We start from the raw sequence: 16,881 nt of genomic DNA, 5'->3' as shown, positions 1-16,881 counted from the left end.
AGTGCTAATAACAGTTCCCTTTAATAAATTATTTTTATCTTTTTGCGGGGTACAATGATTGAGGCAACCAATCATATACTTGGAAAACATAACAACATTATTATATATTATATTTATCTATTAAAAAATTATTTAATAAATTTGACATCTACTGTCAATTTTGATAGCAAAAGACTTTGCCTTCAATTGACTTAGCACCACGTAAGAAATTGAAGGCTTGGTTGGAGAGAGTTTGTTGTCATTTTTTACTGTTGTATGTCTACATGACAATTTTGATATCTCCTTTAAAGATGCTCTAAGATTGCAGCGTATTTACCTTAATGTTGAGGTGGCTGTTAGTTTCAAGGTGCAAGAAGTGTAATAACCCTTATTTTTATAGGGAAACTAATTAAAAAGTTCGAAAATTTTGAATTTTAACGGTAAGGACAAGGGTAAAATGAATAGTACCAGTATTGACTTTTTAATATAAAAATATAGTTTTTCGTTAAAGTGCACAATACCATGAATTTTTCGTTAAAATTTTCTATTTTTATTACGAATTTTTAATTTAAAATACCATCATTTTGACTTTTTTATTGCATGTGAGACTTTCGTAAACAAAGCTACTAGTAATATAGTACAATGAACAGCAATTGGTTCCACTATATATCATTCGATGCTTGGTTCCGCATGCAAACTGTGTATTTTGACTTGCAAATTGCACTGATCCATCGATCATTGCACCTTTTATAATACAGAGGCTAAAACTAGTGCCACATGGCAACGTCGAGACCCTTGATTTTTTTTAGGTTTAGCTCCCGCATCTTACTATTATCTATTCAAGGGTACGTATATATGATGTGGAATTGCAGATGTGGTTGGGTGGTTGCAAGTAGAAGAAGATCTAGAAGAAGAAGTAGGGTTTTGGGATGCTTTGGGATGAAGCAAACGATGAAGAAACGGGTCCATGCAGATGCAGTGCCATGCAACAAGTACGTGTGGTTCTCCTCTTCCTTCAGGACAGGACCATCATAATTCATAGACAAAGTACTCGTTAAAGCATGTGACTTCGGTGGTACAAACTTGTCAATTCCAGTATCTGCTGCCAGAGTGTTACAGCAGCCAACTGTATATTTGCCTGTACTACTGTTTGAGCTTTTGATTATTTGCTACCTTGATATATACAGCAGCAGACTCTATCCGTTTTGAAATTGCTTGCATGGAAACCTGATTATTTGAAGTCTCATTTCAGTTTGATGTTTTATTTAATTATTCCGTTGGACTAACAAGATTATGGATGGGAATTCCAACTTCTGGACCGGACTTTATTTTCTGAACATCATAATCAAACATTTATTTATTTTTCATCATTTAAATATCATATATGCAAAAAAAAATTCTCAAACTTGAGATCTTTTAGTCATTTAAATACATAAAATCGGATGCTTAACCATGAAAATGTTACTTGTCATCAAAATTGTTGATCGGTTTAATACAAATGAACGACTAAATAATTTCCAAATTGAATAATTGTTTTACAAATTTGATATTTAGATGATAATAAAATGAATAAACACTTTCAATTATGATGTACGAACGATAAAATTTCATTAATCGTAGTTGAGGAACAAACAAGTTTCCCAATAAAAAAAAACACATCCATTTTCTATTTTCACTTGTCTAACTTTTTTTTCGTTTTGACCAAAGATGGTATTTACGGAAACATATTTCTTTTGATACATTCAAAATGAGACACAACTTAATAACTTGGTGAAGACGTCTTACCCTAATGTCAATTCAAATTTAAAAACCGCAAGTTGATGTAGAGAGATTATATTTCCTCTTTCAAATTTCGAATTCTTTCTTTCAATAGGTAGGTGTGGGGCATCTTCTCCTTGCTGTGGCCTCATCCATGACATGGAAAGACCTGCATCGACCAAATTATATATTCCTAAATATTTACTAAAAATAACAAAAAAACAGATCATGCAGATATTTATTTGGCTCATGGATCCCGCCACCCGTAACTTCGTGAAATCCAGCCTAAAAGAAAACATATAAAACAGAAACGTTGAAAACTTAAACGTGTCACTTTCGGCCTGCGAACACATCGACTCCTTCCGTCGGAAGATCCAATCGCTTTAATAAAAGACTGCAAAAGGCGGTGGTGAGTCGGTCGCGTGGCGATGACGGACGTCGGGGTTCTCGTAACACGTGCCGCAGATTTGCATGATGTGGCGACGTGCATGCGCGGGAGCCGCAGAAGCTGACTGGGACTTCGTCGGGAGTTTCTCGAAAGCCGCTTTTCTTTTGTTTCTCTCATTGTCGGCGCCGTTTCGATGAGTCGGCTTTCAGAGTCGGCTCGCCAACTGGTTTGGTGTGGGATTCGAGGACGTGTCACGTTCACACGTGGTGGGTGATGGAGTGTGTGATGATGGAGACGTGTTTTGATTTTTTTAAGTGCTAGGGAATTACGTCAGCCTTGGATTAATTTGTGTTCCTCTTTATTTATCTCAATTGTTTACCAAGTTTTTTTATTGAATAATATTAAAGAGATTAAATTTTTTGCCTAATTAGATTAATAGTCTCTATGATGATAGGATAGTTGAAAGATAGCTCATGTGATAAAAAAATTAGGGTTTAAACCCATGTGGTAAATTCTATTAGGATTTATGCCCAAAATTAAAAATTTCGTCAATTTTCTGTTGATTATTAGCACGTGAACCATACATATTAGGCTAAAACGGAACTCTCCATACACATATTAGGCTAAAACGAACATCTTCGTTAATTGTTAACATGTGGGGCTGACTTACGTGCTAATAATTAACATAAAATTGACAGAATTTTCAATTTTGGGCATAAATCCTAACCGATTTTATCATAGGGGCTTAAATCCTATTTTTTTACCACATGGACTATCTTCTAACTAGCGTATCACCAAGGGGACTATTAATCTAATTAAGCCTAAATTTTAAATCAAATTTACAAACCAAATGATGTAATTATAATTGATTGAATTATTAACTAAGGGTAAAATTAACGTACTTGTTTTTTACTGATTTGATTTATAAATTTGCTATAAAATTTTGATTTCCCTCGCATATTTCATGAAACAACTGACATTGTGATCCAACCTATTTATACTCATCACTCTATTAACGTTCATGTTGGTTGACAGCCTTAGTTTGTTTGAGTATGTAATATTAGCAAGCGTATCAATACTTCACTTACTACAATACTAGTCTTCATGCACACATGTAATACTTCACTTATTATAATATTAGTCTTCATGCACGCGCTCACGCACATGCAAAATGTATTTTTTGAATCATGGCGTGCTACACGCAACTTACACATTTTAAATGTATTTATATGCGCAAATTGACAAAAGAAAAGTCGAATATTTGAAGTAAATGAATAATCTTAGATCATGCTAGAAAAAAACCTCTCATAAACCAATTAAAACAACTGATTTCATATAATAAAATCAGTCACTATAGAATTTACAATAAGAATAGAGAAAATAATATTTAATGAACAATTGATTGAATCACATTATTACTAACTCATTGTGAGGCTAAGCCCACCTCCCGCCCCCTTAATGTGACATCCCACATCGCCTAGGGGAGTGATCCTTATATGTTTATTCACATCCATACCTAGCACGAGGCCTTTTGGGAGCTCACTGGCTTTGGGTTCCATGGGAACTCCGAAGTTAAGCGAGTAGAGCGCGAGAGCAATCCCATGATGGGTGACCCACTGGGAAGTTGCTCGTGAGTTCCCAAAAACAAAACCGTGAGGGAATGGTAAGCCCAAAGCAGACATATCATGCTACGGTGGTGGAGCGCGCTCAGGAAGTGGTCCCCCCAGGCCGGGATGTGACAATTTGGTATCAAAGCCTAACCCTGGCCGTGGTGTGCTGACGAGGACGTCGGGCCCCTAAGGGGGTGGATTGTGACATCCCACATCGCCTAGGGGAGTGATCCGTATATGTTTATTCACATCCCTACCTAGCACGAGGCCTTTTGGGAGTTCACTGGCTTCGGGTTCCATGAGAACTCCGAAGTTAAGCGAGTAGCGCGCGAGAGCAATCCCATGATGGGTGACCCACTGGGAAGTTGCTCGTGAGTTCCCAAAAACAAAACCGTGGGGGAATGGTAAGCCCAAAACGGACAATATCGTGCTACGGTGGTGGAGCGGGCCCGGAAAATAATCCGCCCCGGGCGGGGATGTGACACTTAGTGTAGATAATATCGTCTATTTAAAAAAACAATCATTTGACAACTAATTAAATCACATTATTGTTTGCGTGCGAAAGACCTTTTTTATAACCGGCATTACACAGTTCTTAAAATGTTTTCAAACGTGTTTAAAAATAGAGAAAATAATATTGAATGAACAACTGATTGAATCACATTATTGCTAGCACATTATGAGGTTAAACCCACCCCTTCCCCTTAGTGTAGATAATATCGTTTGTTAAAAAAAAAAAAATCATTTAACAACTAATTTAATCACATTATTATCAACATGCGAAAGATTTTTTTATAACTAGCATTACACGCTTCTTAAGATGTTTTGAATGTGTTTAAAAATAGAGAAATTGAATCACATTATTACTAACTTATTGTGAGGTACTAATTAAAAAAAAAAACAGCACAAAAAACTAACTATTACAAAAACACTATTAAAATGATGAAAATACCCATGCCTTATTTGATGCATTATTTTAGAATGCTTTTGAAGTTTTTTGTCTTGGATTTATTTTTGTTGAAGCTTGGCGACACCAAAAATACTATTCACCTTTTGTATTTTCTTTATATATAGGAGAAGATATAGATACGTCAAAAACAATGTTTCAATTATACAGTACAATACATGTCATGAAACATCTATTTCGAAAGTGACTAATAATATACCATCTGATAAGGTGATCGGACCTAATTAAGTTGTCTGAGTCAAGTTTTTACTTGTTATAAGATGATTTAAGTTTCAGTGTATTTTATACCAATAACATGACGTCATGTCTTTCAATTTCTTAGCCATTATCGGGTGATTTAATAGTTAGGGATAAATTTTAGGTCTGTATTTTACACGGTAAGTCTTGAGTTTAATTTCTGATGCTGACGAACCACACGATGGTAGCCATATATATGTTAAAAGGCCTCTGTGAATCCTCTTAACATCCATAAAAATATACTGACGTGACGAAATTATCAGCTGGTTTTTTTTTTTTTTTTTTTTTTTTTTTTTAAAAAGAAAAAGAAAAAAAGAGATAGTTCTTATTAGTCTGCATACGCGGGCGGCGTTCTAGGGTCTATGTATATTTTATTTCCCTCAAGAAGGCAGGATATTTCTATGCCAAACTAAGAAATTAATTCTCTATCTTGGACGGGGGACTTTTAAATTTTGTGAAATGGTCTTAAAATATGTTAGGAATGTACTACAAATTTAGATACGAAAACTGGAAAATGATTAGATGAATATATTTAAGAGAGAACTCAGTTTCAAATGATTCATTGGAAAAATCATTTTGAAAATCCTTAATGTCCATTTATCCATAAAACCATTGGCATTGACTGATTGACGGCAAGAACAGTTAATTAAGGAAAATGTCTAAACATTGATCGTGTTCTTGAATTTTAACTCCAAACAAATAACTTATCAAATAAAGCAATTGATTTTGTTGAAGGTTTTACTATAATAAGACCTTAATCAAGCAAGAAATCGTCAAGAACAAACAAAGACAGGTAAAGCCAAAAATCCTCATCACCACTCCCATCCTATCTCAAGCAAGCCGACCCAAGCAAATAGAAAAATTAAAAAAATATATAAATAAAAACAAAAAAGGTGAAAAAGCAAAACCAACCACAGGATTTCACCCAACTCCGTGGGTCCTCAACGCACCTCAAATTTCTAAATTAAATATATTAAATCTACAAAACAAAAAATTAAAAATATCAACCTAACATTTTATCTAAATTACGTATTAATGAAATTCTTTTTGTTAACCAAAAGAAGGTGATGAGACATTTTTATCTTCTATCGCAACAAAATAATAATAATAATAATAATAAATAAGGATAACAACGTAATTTCACAAAACAAAATTGTTATATTTTGTTTAAACCTCACCTACAGATAATTGTATCATCTCTAATTTTAAAAAAAATAAAAAACAAATCTCTCTCCCTCTCTTCCCACTCCATGTTTTTTCTCAATCTTTCACCCTCCTTCAATTTTAAAGACAAAAAATAAAAAATATCACACATGCTTTGTGTAAGCATATATTGGTTAGAGATTACAAAAGGGGTGTGATATCCACACAACCCTTTTTACTTTTTCACACTCTTTTAATTTTCAGCTGTCAGATCGGATGAAATGAAGAAAATCAACGAACAGAAATTGACAAGGGGTATGTGAGAAGTAAAAAGGGATGTGTGAATAGCACACCCCTTACAAAAAGTTGGCAAACATAAATAAATATTGACCAAAAACAAAATTTAAGAATTAAAGAAAATTGACTTTCTTTATTTAAAAAAAGTGAGAGACTTGCGTAAGGGGTTTCATTCCTACGCAATGCCCGCGCCTACCGGTTTTCTTCCATTATTAAATTTGAATACCAAATCCAAACCCTAAATTTCTCTCTCCATTATATATCCCCTTCCACAATTCAACTCTCTCACACCTTCCTCAAGTCTTCGAAATGCCATTTGCTTTTTGCACCCTCTTTCTCTTTTCTTGAGGTCCCCTAAGAATTTGCTAATTTTCTCTCCTTTTCTCATCCGCTATCCCATCTTTCTCTCTCTCCAACCATCTTTTTCCCATCTCCCAAGCAACTTTCTCTCTCTAGAAAAGACGTTAGCTAATATTTGCCTCCTTGTCCAACTATATATACCACCTCCCACCACTTCACTTATTGTACTTGCCCACCACCACTTTTCCCCCTAAAACCCTAATCCTTCTCTCTCAGCCTTTTTTCCCTTGTGTGTGTCTCTCTCTCTAGAAAACACAATCCTAGATTTGGGCTTTGTTTGTTCCCCTTTAGAATCAAACCTAAAACCCACTTTTCTATTTTCTCATTGGTGTAGAAAATGGATGACACAAGCAACCACAATAGGAAGCGAGCCCGAGATGACTCGGACAACTCAGAAGCCAATAGCACCCAACCCGATACAAAACTCATCCGAGTCGACTCGAGCAACTCGGTTGCCAGCTCCCACGAGTCGGGCTCCACCGGAGATGAATCGAACAACTCGGATATTAACTCGGGCGAGTCATCGACTCAGACTCCCGACCGAGTTAACTCGGACGAGTTTGGTATGGGGTCGGCGGAGGTCAAGCTGATACAAGACGACCTACTTAACATCCTGGACGACTCGGACGCCGTCCCGGAGATTCAAGACCTTGACTCGGTGATTAAGAGCTTCGAGGAGGAGATACAAGTTCCGGCATTTCCCGCGTCCGAAGACACGTCGGCTTCAGGCGAGTCGACGCAACCAGAGCTTGGTTACCTTCTGGAAGCTTCGGACGACGAGCTTGGTCTCCCACCGACCAATGGAGCAAATGAGGAGGAAAAAATCGAGGCCGCTGATTTCACCGAGAGTGGTTTCGAGGCCTTTGGATTTGATGGCATGGTAGGGTTCGATAACGACATGATTCCAAGCTACGACTCGTTCGATTTCGGAATCGGTGGCGACTCTGAATTTATTAATGACAGTTATATTGGCGGGGAGGAGTACTTGGCGTTAGGCGGTTTGTTTGATTACTCCGGCGGCGGCGTTTCGGATGATTCGTGGCGGACCGAGTCGCTTTCCGCTTCGTAGAAACGTTTCGGGCGGCATGCCGAAGGGTTTTGGTTAAACCCCCGGCCCGCTGCATGCGTAAAATGGGTTTTGTTTCATTTTACGCGCTAGACATGCAGATGTTCATATGATATAGGTTGTAAAACTTGACAGAAAGCAAGGGAAATGGAAATTTTGTGGATTTGAACAAAACATGGTTATATTGTTTTACTTGTTTCTGTAAGATGTTACTTGGCACAAAGATATTCGTTCTAAATTTTTTATGCAGTTCATATATCAAAATATCTTTAATAGATATTCGTTCTAATTTTTTTTTTTTTATATTGTTTCATGTATCAAAATATCTTTAATAACTGTATGCACATAAGAATGCATAGACCTATATATTTGTAATAATTCTGATATTGTTTAGAAATTTATATATTAATTAGTGATTTGGATAGTATTCAACTGAGATTTTGAGAGGTTTTAATTAAACTCAAGAATATTAAAATTAGGATTTTAAGTGATTAGAGCGGGCATCCAATTAAGATTTTAAGTTGGTTTATTAAAATTCTTATAAAGTTTGATGTATTCACTTAGGATCCAAAAGAGTTTAAATAAAATATGATTTTAGCTCTTGAAACTCAAGTTTTTTTACATAAAACCCGACATAGTCTTTTTACTTGAATAAAACTTAATGACTAGGCTCTACATAAACAAATTCATTAATTTTGTTTGACTTTACACATTTTGCATTTTCCAGATGTTTAAAATACCCCTAATTACAATTTTAATGTAATACATTTAATTCTATGCAGATTTGAAGGGAGGGATTACTAGAAAAAAATGTATTAATGTTTAAATTCATTTCATATTAATATATCATAACAAATTGTATGTTAATGCTTCTAGCAAAAAATAAATAAATAAAACATTAATGTTATACTTTCCTTTATATTTCATAATTGTTTGGACATATGTGTTAGTAATAAAATTCCCAATATATGTAATAATACATGCAAAATAATTTACCTATAAAATAAAAAAAATTTATTTAATTCAATATTAATTTATCTACATTTGATATAATAAAATATAATTGCACATATATATTACTAAAATATACCCAATATATGTAATAATGCATGTAAAATGATTTACCTACAAAATAAAGGTATGTAAGTTGATTAAAAAATAATATATCTACTACTTTTTGTTTATGAATTTTAATTTACCTATTGTTTTTTTTGTACAAACATAATGTACCTACAATATATAATTCGTACTAAAACTAATATATATTTGCATATATATAGTAAAATGTGCCCTGTAATAATGCTTTTAAAAAAATTACCTACAAAATAAAGGAATGTAATTTGATTGAAAGGATAATATATGTACTACTTTTTGTGTATGAATTTCAATTTTTTTTTTTAAGAAACATAATGTACCTAGAATATAAGTTACCTATTGTTTAATTCTTATAAGTAAATAATGCATTTATAATTTACCTATTTTTTATTTTAATAAAAATTTAATTTACTTATTGTCACATCCCGGGCTCGACTCCGCCATAGCACGATATTGTCTGCTTTGGGCCCCGACCACGCCTTCACGGTTTTGTTTCTAGGAACTCAGACGAGGACTTCCTAGTGGATCACCTATCCTGGGATTGCTCTTGCACGAACTCGCTTAACTTCTGAGTTCCAATGGAACCCGAAGCCAGTGAGCTCCCAAAAGGCCTCTTTCTAGGTAGAGATGGGAATATACATATAAGGCTTACCACTCCCCTAGGCGATGTGGGATGTTACAATCTACCCCTCTTAGGGGCCTGACGTCCTCGTCGGCACACTTCCGACTAGGGATTGGCTCTGATACCAAATTGTCACATCCCGGCCTGGGCCCCAACCACATCCCGGGCTCGACTCCGCCATAGCATGATATTGTCTGCTTTGGGCCTCGACCACGCCCTCATGATTTTGTTTCTGGGAACTCAGACGAGAACTTCCCAGTGGGTCACCCATCTTGGGATTGCTCTCGTGTGAACTCGCTTAACTTCGGAGTTCTGATGGAACCCGAAGCCAGTGAGCTCCCAAAAGGCCTCGTACTAGGTAGAGATGGGAATATACATATAAGGCTTACATGATCCACTTCCTTGGACGATGTGGGATGTTACAAATTGTCACATCCTGGCCTGGGCCCCCACCACATCCCGAGCTCGACTCCGCTATAACATGATATTGTCCGCTTTGGACCCTGACCACGCCTTCACGGTTTTGTTTCTAGGAACTCAGACAAGAACTTCCCAGTGGGTCACCCATCCTGGGATTGCTTTCGCGCGAACTCGCTTAACTTCGGAGTTCCGATGGAACCCGAAGCCAGTGAGCTCCCAAAAGGCTTCGTGCTAAGTAGAGATGGGAATATAAATATAAGGCTTACATGATCCACTCCCCTGAGCGATATGGGATGTTACACTTATGCTTTACATATAAATATAGATATATTATTTTTGACACGTGTATATAATAACAAATCAAAATGGCTAATGTAGGTAATAATCTGTGTAAAATAATTTACCTACAAAATAAAAGAATATTAATTGATTCTTTTTATTTTATTTTATCAAACAATATTATTTGATGCAAAATAACTTATTATACAAAGGATCCTTTCTTTTCATACAAAAAATGTGCCTATAATTGTTTATGAATATGGGTATATATATTAATAATATTTATGAAACAAAAAAGGTAAATTTTCCATATGGGGCTAATTGCTAATCATAATTAGGGCGAGTAATAATATTTATTAACACTAGTATATGGGCACACAAAGTGTGTGAGAAATTTTTTTATTTTTGTTTTTAAAATAGAAGGAGAGAGGAAGAGAATGATAGAGAATGGAGTGGGAATGTTTTTTTTTTTTAATTAGGGATATGTTAGGATTACATGTAGGTGAGATTTTGAAAAAAAAAACAATAAAATTTAGTTGTGTGAAATTACATTTCTTATTCATGTTCTGTTTTAATTAGAGAGTTGGATTTCATAGGATTTTGGTTGACAATGCGTGTTTTATTAATTAATAGAGATAATTAGGGTTTTGTGGCATAAGTTGTAAATATGTTGTAATAATTGGTTATATATTTATCTAGATTGTAGTCTATTTGAAATTTGGGTTTTATTTGAATGTTTAATATTAGTTGGGTTTTTGTTTGAAAATATGAGTTTCAAGGGTCTTTCTCTAAAGAACCCAAGGGTTTATAATATTTTATGTATACTCAATTAATAAAAAGTTGAGGAATTTGAGTAAATTTCTCCGCATTGTGTTTTCATATTCCACCTTAACTCTTGAGATTTTGAATGAGCTAAATTAAAATTTTACATAGAATCTCTACAAATCAAAACTCTATCAAAATCTATGAATTTATCAATCCATCAAAATCTCAATTGAACACACCTCCTAAATTAGTCTGTTATGACTTATTTTGAGTGAATCACGGCTGATTTTGTTTTCCCACGACTGTGAAAAATGTATTTTGAATTTTGTGGGGGTGTGATTCAAAAATAGGAGGGAAGGGATGGTGGGGTAGGTCATTCGACGTGAAGAGCTTAATGGTTTTGCTATCGTTTTCATGACTTCTTTTTTCAAAGCACAACTAAAATGCTCATATCTTTGAACAGTGCAGATGAAGGTAGTAATGGAGGTCATTGATTATATTTCAATTCTCAAGAGGACACAGGTGTAGATTTAGCATTTCTTTTCCGACTAATCAGGTGATTTTCATACTCATAATTTACTTTTACAAGTGCAAGTTCGTATCACTTTTTTTTAGAACAAATATGATATTTATTAAAGATATCAAGAGTTCATACAAAGAGAATAAAATTGAAAATAAAAGTAAACTTCTGACCAAAAAACAAAAGTACAATCTTGTTGGGGCTTTTAACCAGACTCAGGGTAGAAAGAGGTCACCACTATAAACTTTGGAAATAAAAGTGACAAAGCAATGTTGGTTTTAGGGTTTTGTTTCCTTGCCAACTAGGCTAGGTTGGTTATATATATATATATATATATATATATATATATATATATATATATATATATGATATACTTTGTAACTCTAGAATAACAAGTCAAACACAATATAGCTTCTTCAGTTTGTAGTTTTTTCGGCTTTCTTTGTTTCTTCATTAATCAAATAATCTTTATAGTTTGTTCGTATGTTCGTTAGTGTAATATGATTTTAAACTAGCAGGACTATCCTCCAATAATATATCTGCTAATATGAAACACTATTTTTCTGAAACACGATAATGAAATACAAATTTCATATCTAATTGGTTGCTTGCCAACAAATCAAGGTAGAACAGAATCAAATGCGGGAATCAAAATGTGGTGGATTCTTACATCATTTTTATGGTGTTTTTTAAGTTTTTTCCATCCAAAATTAATTTGAATTCAATAGTGTAAGCTGTTGAGAGTGAATTTTATATCGGAAATTAAAAAAATCTCGCATGTGGTAATAGTAATTGGATTTATATGTAATGCTAATTGGTTTTATGGTGGAAACTCAACTCTCTTTATTAGCATAACAACAAAAAAAAAAACAATCAGGATTAGTAAAAAGATTGAGAGTCATTCACAACCACTGATGAAGGATTCCTAACAAAGTTTAAGGATTAGGTAACCTTTTTAGAAATTGAATGGATTATGTGTTATACAAACACGAGGAAGGTAATCAAAAAAGGAAAAAGATGAGTTCTTATTTCATCACTTAGGAATTGTGCGAGATGAAATGATTTTGAATGAGAGAAAGAAGTGAGGTGACAAGGGAGGCCAACAACTTGGACAACACTCTTGGACCAACAACAACGCTTAACGAGTAGCAAACAACTTAACCTCGAATGCAGAACTAGTCCTTCCACTAAAGCTAGTTGCAGCTGCTAAGAGAACTCTTTCATGATCCTGCAGAACAACCCCAAGCCACGTCTCATCTCATGTTGAACCCAGGCACCATCAAAATTGCATTTAACCCAGCCAACACTGGGCTTACTCCACCGTTAGACAGGACGGTTGGATTTCTTCGAAGCCGACTTGTGTCATTTTTGATACTCCTGCAACCAACTCTCTGACCGGACCACCACTTCCTGTGGCGACAACCCTGCTTCATTCCACACCACATTATTCCTGCTTTTCCATAGCATCCAAATGATCATCAAATGTAGCTTAAAACCCGAGGAGAAAGATTGGATATAACCATTGCAAAAACTGTTGATCATCTCTATCGACAGATCGAAAACCCAGCCCTCCAAACCACGTAGCCTTAGCCAAACTACAATCTCTTAACACGTGTTCTGTCGATTCATCAAACGACCCACAAAGCACACAGAGTCTCTCCACAATCACTTTCTGTTTAAGAAGATTTAACTTTGTAGGAAGAGCATCCAAACATGCCCTTCATGCACAAATCTTTACTTTCCCTGGTACACAAGCATTCCACAGCTTCCTCCATAACCTGTCGCGGCCATCATCCAGCAAAGAAGCACAGATGCTCACACCATCCCCACCCTTAGATACAATATCCCTCGCAACATGATAAGCACTTCGCACCGAGAATTTCCCATGACGCTCGTAGTGCCAAACTCGTCTGTCTCCAACTGTCCGGAAGCTTAACGGAATATGTAGGATTCGCTCCATCTCTTCCTGAAAGAATAACTGTTGAAACAGCTCAACATTCCAATTCTGCGAATGTGACACTATAAGCTTGTCCACTGTAGCCTCCGTATCCCAATTCACCGGTGGATGACTTAGCACTTTAAAATATGAATCTTTCGGTAGCCAGTTATCATGCCAAATCTTGATATTCACCTCATCGCCCACTTGCCAACAATGCCCCTTAATTATCACATGCCTTGCAGCCGCAATACTCCTCCAGACATACGACCCATTGGCATTAACCAGAGCATTAAGAAACTCAGTATTTGGGAAGTACCACGCCTTAAACACATGATATGTGAGGGACTCAGGTTGGTGGGTAAACCTCCAAGCTTGTTTCGTCAATAGTGCTAGGTTGAAAGCATAAAAGTCCCTAAATCCCAACCCACTTTCAAATTTAGGCTTACACAGTTGTCTCTAGTTGAGCTAATCGATTTTCCTCTTACCCAGATCAGCACTCCATCAAAATCGTGCAATCATTACATTCAGTTCTTCATAGAACGATTTGGGAAGAACAAAGCATTGCATAGAATACATAGGGACATTTAGTTGTCTCTAGTTGAGCTAATCGATTTTCCTCTTACCCAGATCAGCACTCCACCAAAATCGTGCAATCATTACATTTAGTTCTTCATAGAACGATTTGGGAAGAACAAAGCATTGCATAGAATACATAGGGAGTGCTTGAACCACTGTCTTTACAAGCTTCTCTCGACATGCACATCTCAACAAGCCCCCACGCCAACTTTGAAGTTTCTTCCAAAACTTATCCTTAACATACGAAAAAGCTTCATTATTTGACTTTTTATAAGGACTGGTAAACCCAAATACCCATTGTGAAATCCATTATCTTCACTCCCAAACAATTAGCAATGAGGTTTGGCGACACACCTTAATACCCTTCAAAACGCCATCAGCTTCTGCCGTCGTGAGGAGAGCCGATACACCTTCGACACACATAACAAATAAATAGGGGGAAAGTGGATCCCCTTTTCAAACTCCCCTACCAGGTTACACATACCCAACTGGATCACCATTCAGCTTGAAAGAATAGATCACGGTAAACATACATATCTTTATCGTATGGATCCATCTTAAAGAGAAACCCATGCGCCTCATTATAGCCTCCAAAAAACTTCAATCTAGTCTATCACACGCCTTGCTAATATCCAGTTTCAAAGCCATGAGCCCATTCAACCTTGAAGCCCTTTTATGCATGTAGTGAGCAACCTCCGCTGCTACTAAATAATTATTTGAAATCAACCTTCCTGGAATGAAAGCACTATGAGTAGATGAAATGATAAGAGGGAGAATAGTCTTCAATCTATTCGCTAAAACTTTCGCCAAAATTCTATACAACACATTAGAGAGGCTACTAGGACGTAACTGAGACATCTTAGTTGCTTCCTTGACTTTGGGAATCAGAGTAATGTGTGTCTAATTGATTTTGCGAAAGATATGCTCCCATGACACCATTTCTCGAATGCCATTACAAACATCAGCCCCTACAGTCGCCTAATGCTTTTGATAGAAACCAGGTGACATACCATCAGGACCAGGAGCCTTAGTGTGATGCATTTGAAAAACAACACATTTCACCTCCTTATCCGTGATAGGCCTCCCAAGTTCAGAATTCATCTATTCCGTAATCGACGGTGCAACATTGCATAGAATATCTTCAAAATCAACAACCTCATTAGACTTGAATAATGTGGTAAAATAATTAACCACCACACGTTCCATACCACATCGGTCCTCATGCCACAAACCCTTGTCATCCAACAGCCCATGTAGCCAATTTTGCTTTTGTCTTCTATTAGCTTTCTGGTGGAAGTACATAGTGTTGCGATCATCGAGCCTGACTCAATTCTCCTTCGCCCTTTGGCGCCAAAATAATTCCTCTTGTTCAAGCAGAAATTCAACCTTCCAATAAGGGATTTCTTTTATTCAATAAACTCTACCGTGAAAGGATGACCCAACAGACTGGTAAACTTGTCTTTAGCTTCCCTAATTTCTCGTGGCCTTGTCCTGGCATTACTACAAGCCCAATTTGTCAACATCATCCTTGTTGCTTTAATTTTCTCTGTAACCTGAAATATTGGCGAGCCCTCCACATTTAAATCCTACCCATTTTTGACCACCTCAGCACAACCCTCGTGCATGTTCCAAGCCTCCTCGTACCAAAAAAGTCTCTTCCCTTGGTTAATATTACTTCTGCACGGAGGTTCCCAAGCCCCCGGCAGTTCCAACTCAAGCAACTTATTTATTCCGTCATGGTTGATCTTTGTCAACCTCCGCCAATAAAATAATAGACTCCACCTTATCCATGAGTTTCCTACGTCATCTGGGAGGGGCCTCAAGCTCCTGACCTTCCCTTTGAAGACGTTTTCCAAGCTTTGGTAATGGCGACCTAAGCTTATCTTAGGGAATGGATAGCAAGCTACCCATTAGAAAACCACCATTTCTGTGATGTCTACGTGATTTCTTCCTTCCTTTCTGTTGGAGCTGCTCAATAATAGGCATTAGATTGAAAGGATTCGAGCCCAGTTCAAAAGTCCCAACCTTAGAAAAACCCGAAGCGTCTGCCAATTGGTTATGGTTCACACTGTGGTCCATAGGGGCAGATTGCTAACTCGGCCCTGATTGGGAGAAAAGTCGAGGCCCACAAAGTTCCAACCCACTATTGGCCACACCCGGGGAGGGGGGACCCATAGCTTAATTGAGGCTTATGATTAGGGGAAACGTCCTCACCAACTGGCACAACATTCAAATCAAACCCAAAAAATCGTAAACCTCCATAACTAGAAGACCTTAGTCGTCTTGAGAAGAAAGCCTTCATTATCATTAATCACCACTATTCACTGCTTCTCTATGGTCAGCGCCAACCGCGCTGCAAAGTTCTCTACCATGTCGTCCATGAACCTTTGGACGACTCGCCAACTACGATTGACTGCCCACCAAAACTGGTCTCCAACAAGCTGGACAAGCCGGACTAACATCCAATGGGACACAAGATCCGTAAACACCACAAATTCCAAAGGTTTAACTTGACTTCAACGCTACCGCCGGACTCTGACTTGCCGTAGCTCTCCTAGTGATACTTAGGAAACCCTAAGAAGCCCTATAGAGCATTTCCTATTTATTTTGATCCAATCCAATTATAAGTTTAGGGTTTAGCAATATATAAATACACAAATTAAGGAGATTTACTTCCTATAAGCAAAAAATAAATTTAATTACATCCTAATTTATTTCAGTCTTCCACATTTTATTGTGTAATTACAGTAATCAAACCTTAAACCTAACTTACATGCCGCTTCACCATTTTGGATCACCACAAAGACTTGTTCGATTTCTTTATCATTAATAAGAGCTAGAAAAGTTATTAGAATTACAG

The 16,881-nt window shown here is 36.5% G+C and overlaps 1 protein-coding gene across 1 annotated transcript; it reads left to right on the top strand.

Annotated features, from left to right (window-relative positions):
* The first annotated feature begins 6,687 nt into the window (after window positions 1–6,687).
* On the top strand, window positions 6,688–8,071 carry LOC137710352 (uncharacterized). The gene has a single exon (XM_068449304.1). The coding sequence runs from the start codon at window positions 7,077–7,079 to the stop codon at window positions 7,806–7,808; it is 732 nt and encodes a 243-aa protein (XP_068305405.1). The 5' UTR covers window positions 6,688–7,076; the 3' UTR covers window positions 7,809–8,071.
* The last annotated feature ends 8,810 nt before the right edge of the window (window positions 8,072–16,881 follow it).

The sequence above is a fragment of the Pyrus communis genome, chromosome 12 (genome assembly GCF_963583255.1).
Source record: "Pyrus communis chromosome 12, drPyrComm1.1, whole genome shotgun sequence".
Taxonomy (NCBI): Eukaryota; Viridiplantae; Streptophyta; class Magnoliopsida; order Rosales; family Rosaceae; genus Pyrus; species Pyrus communis.
The sequence above is the reverse complement of the archived record's forward strand: the minus strand, read 5'-3'. Positions and strand labels throughout refer to the sequence as shown.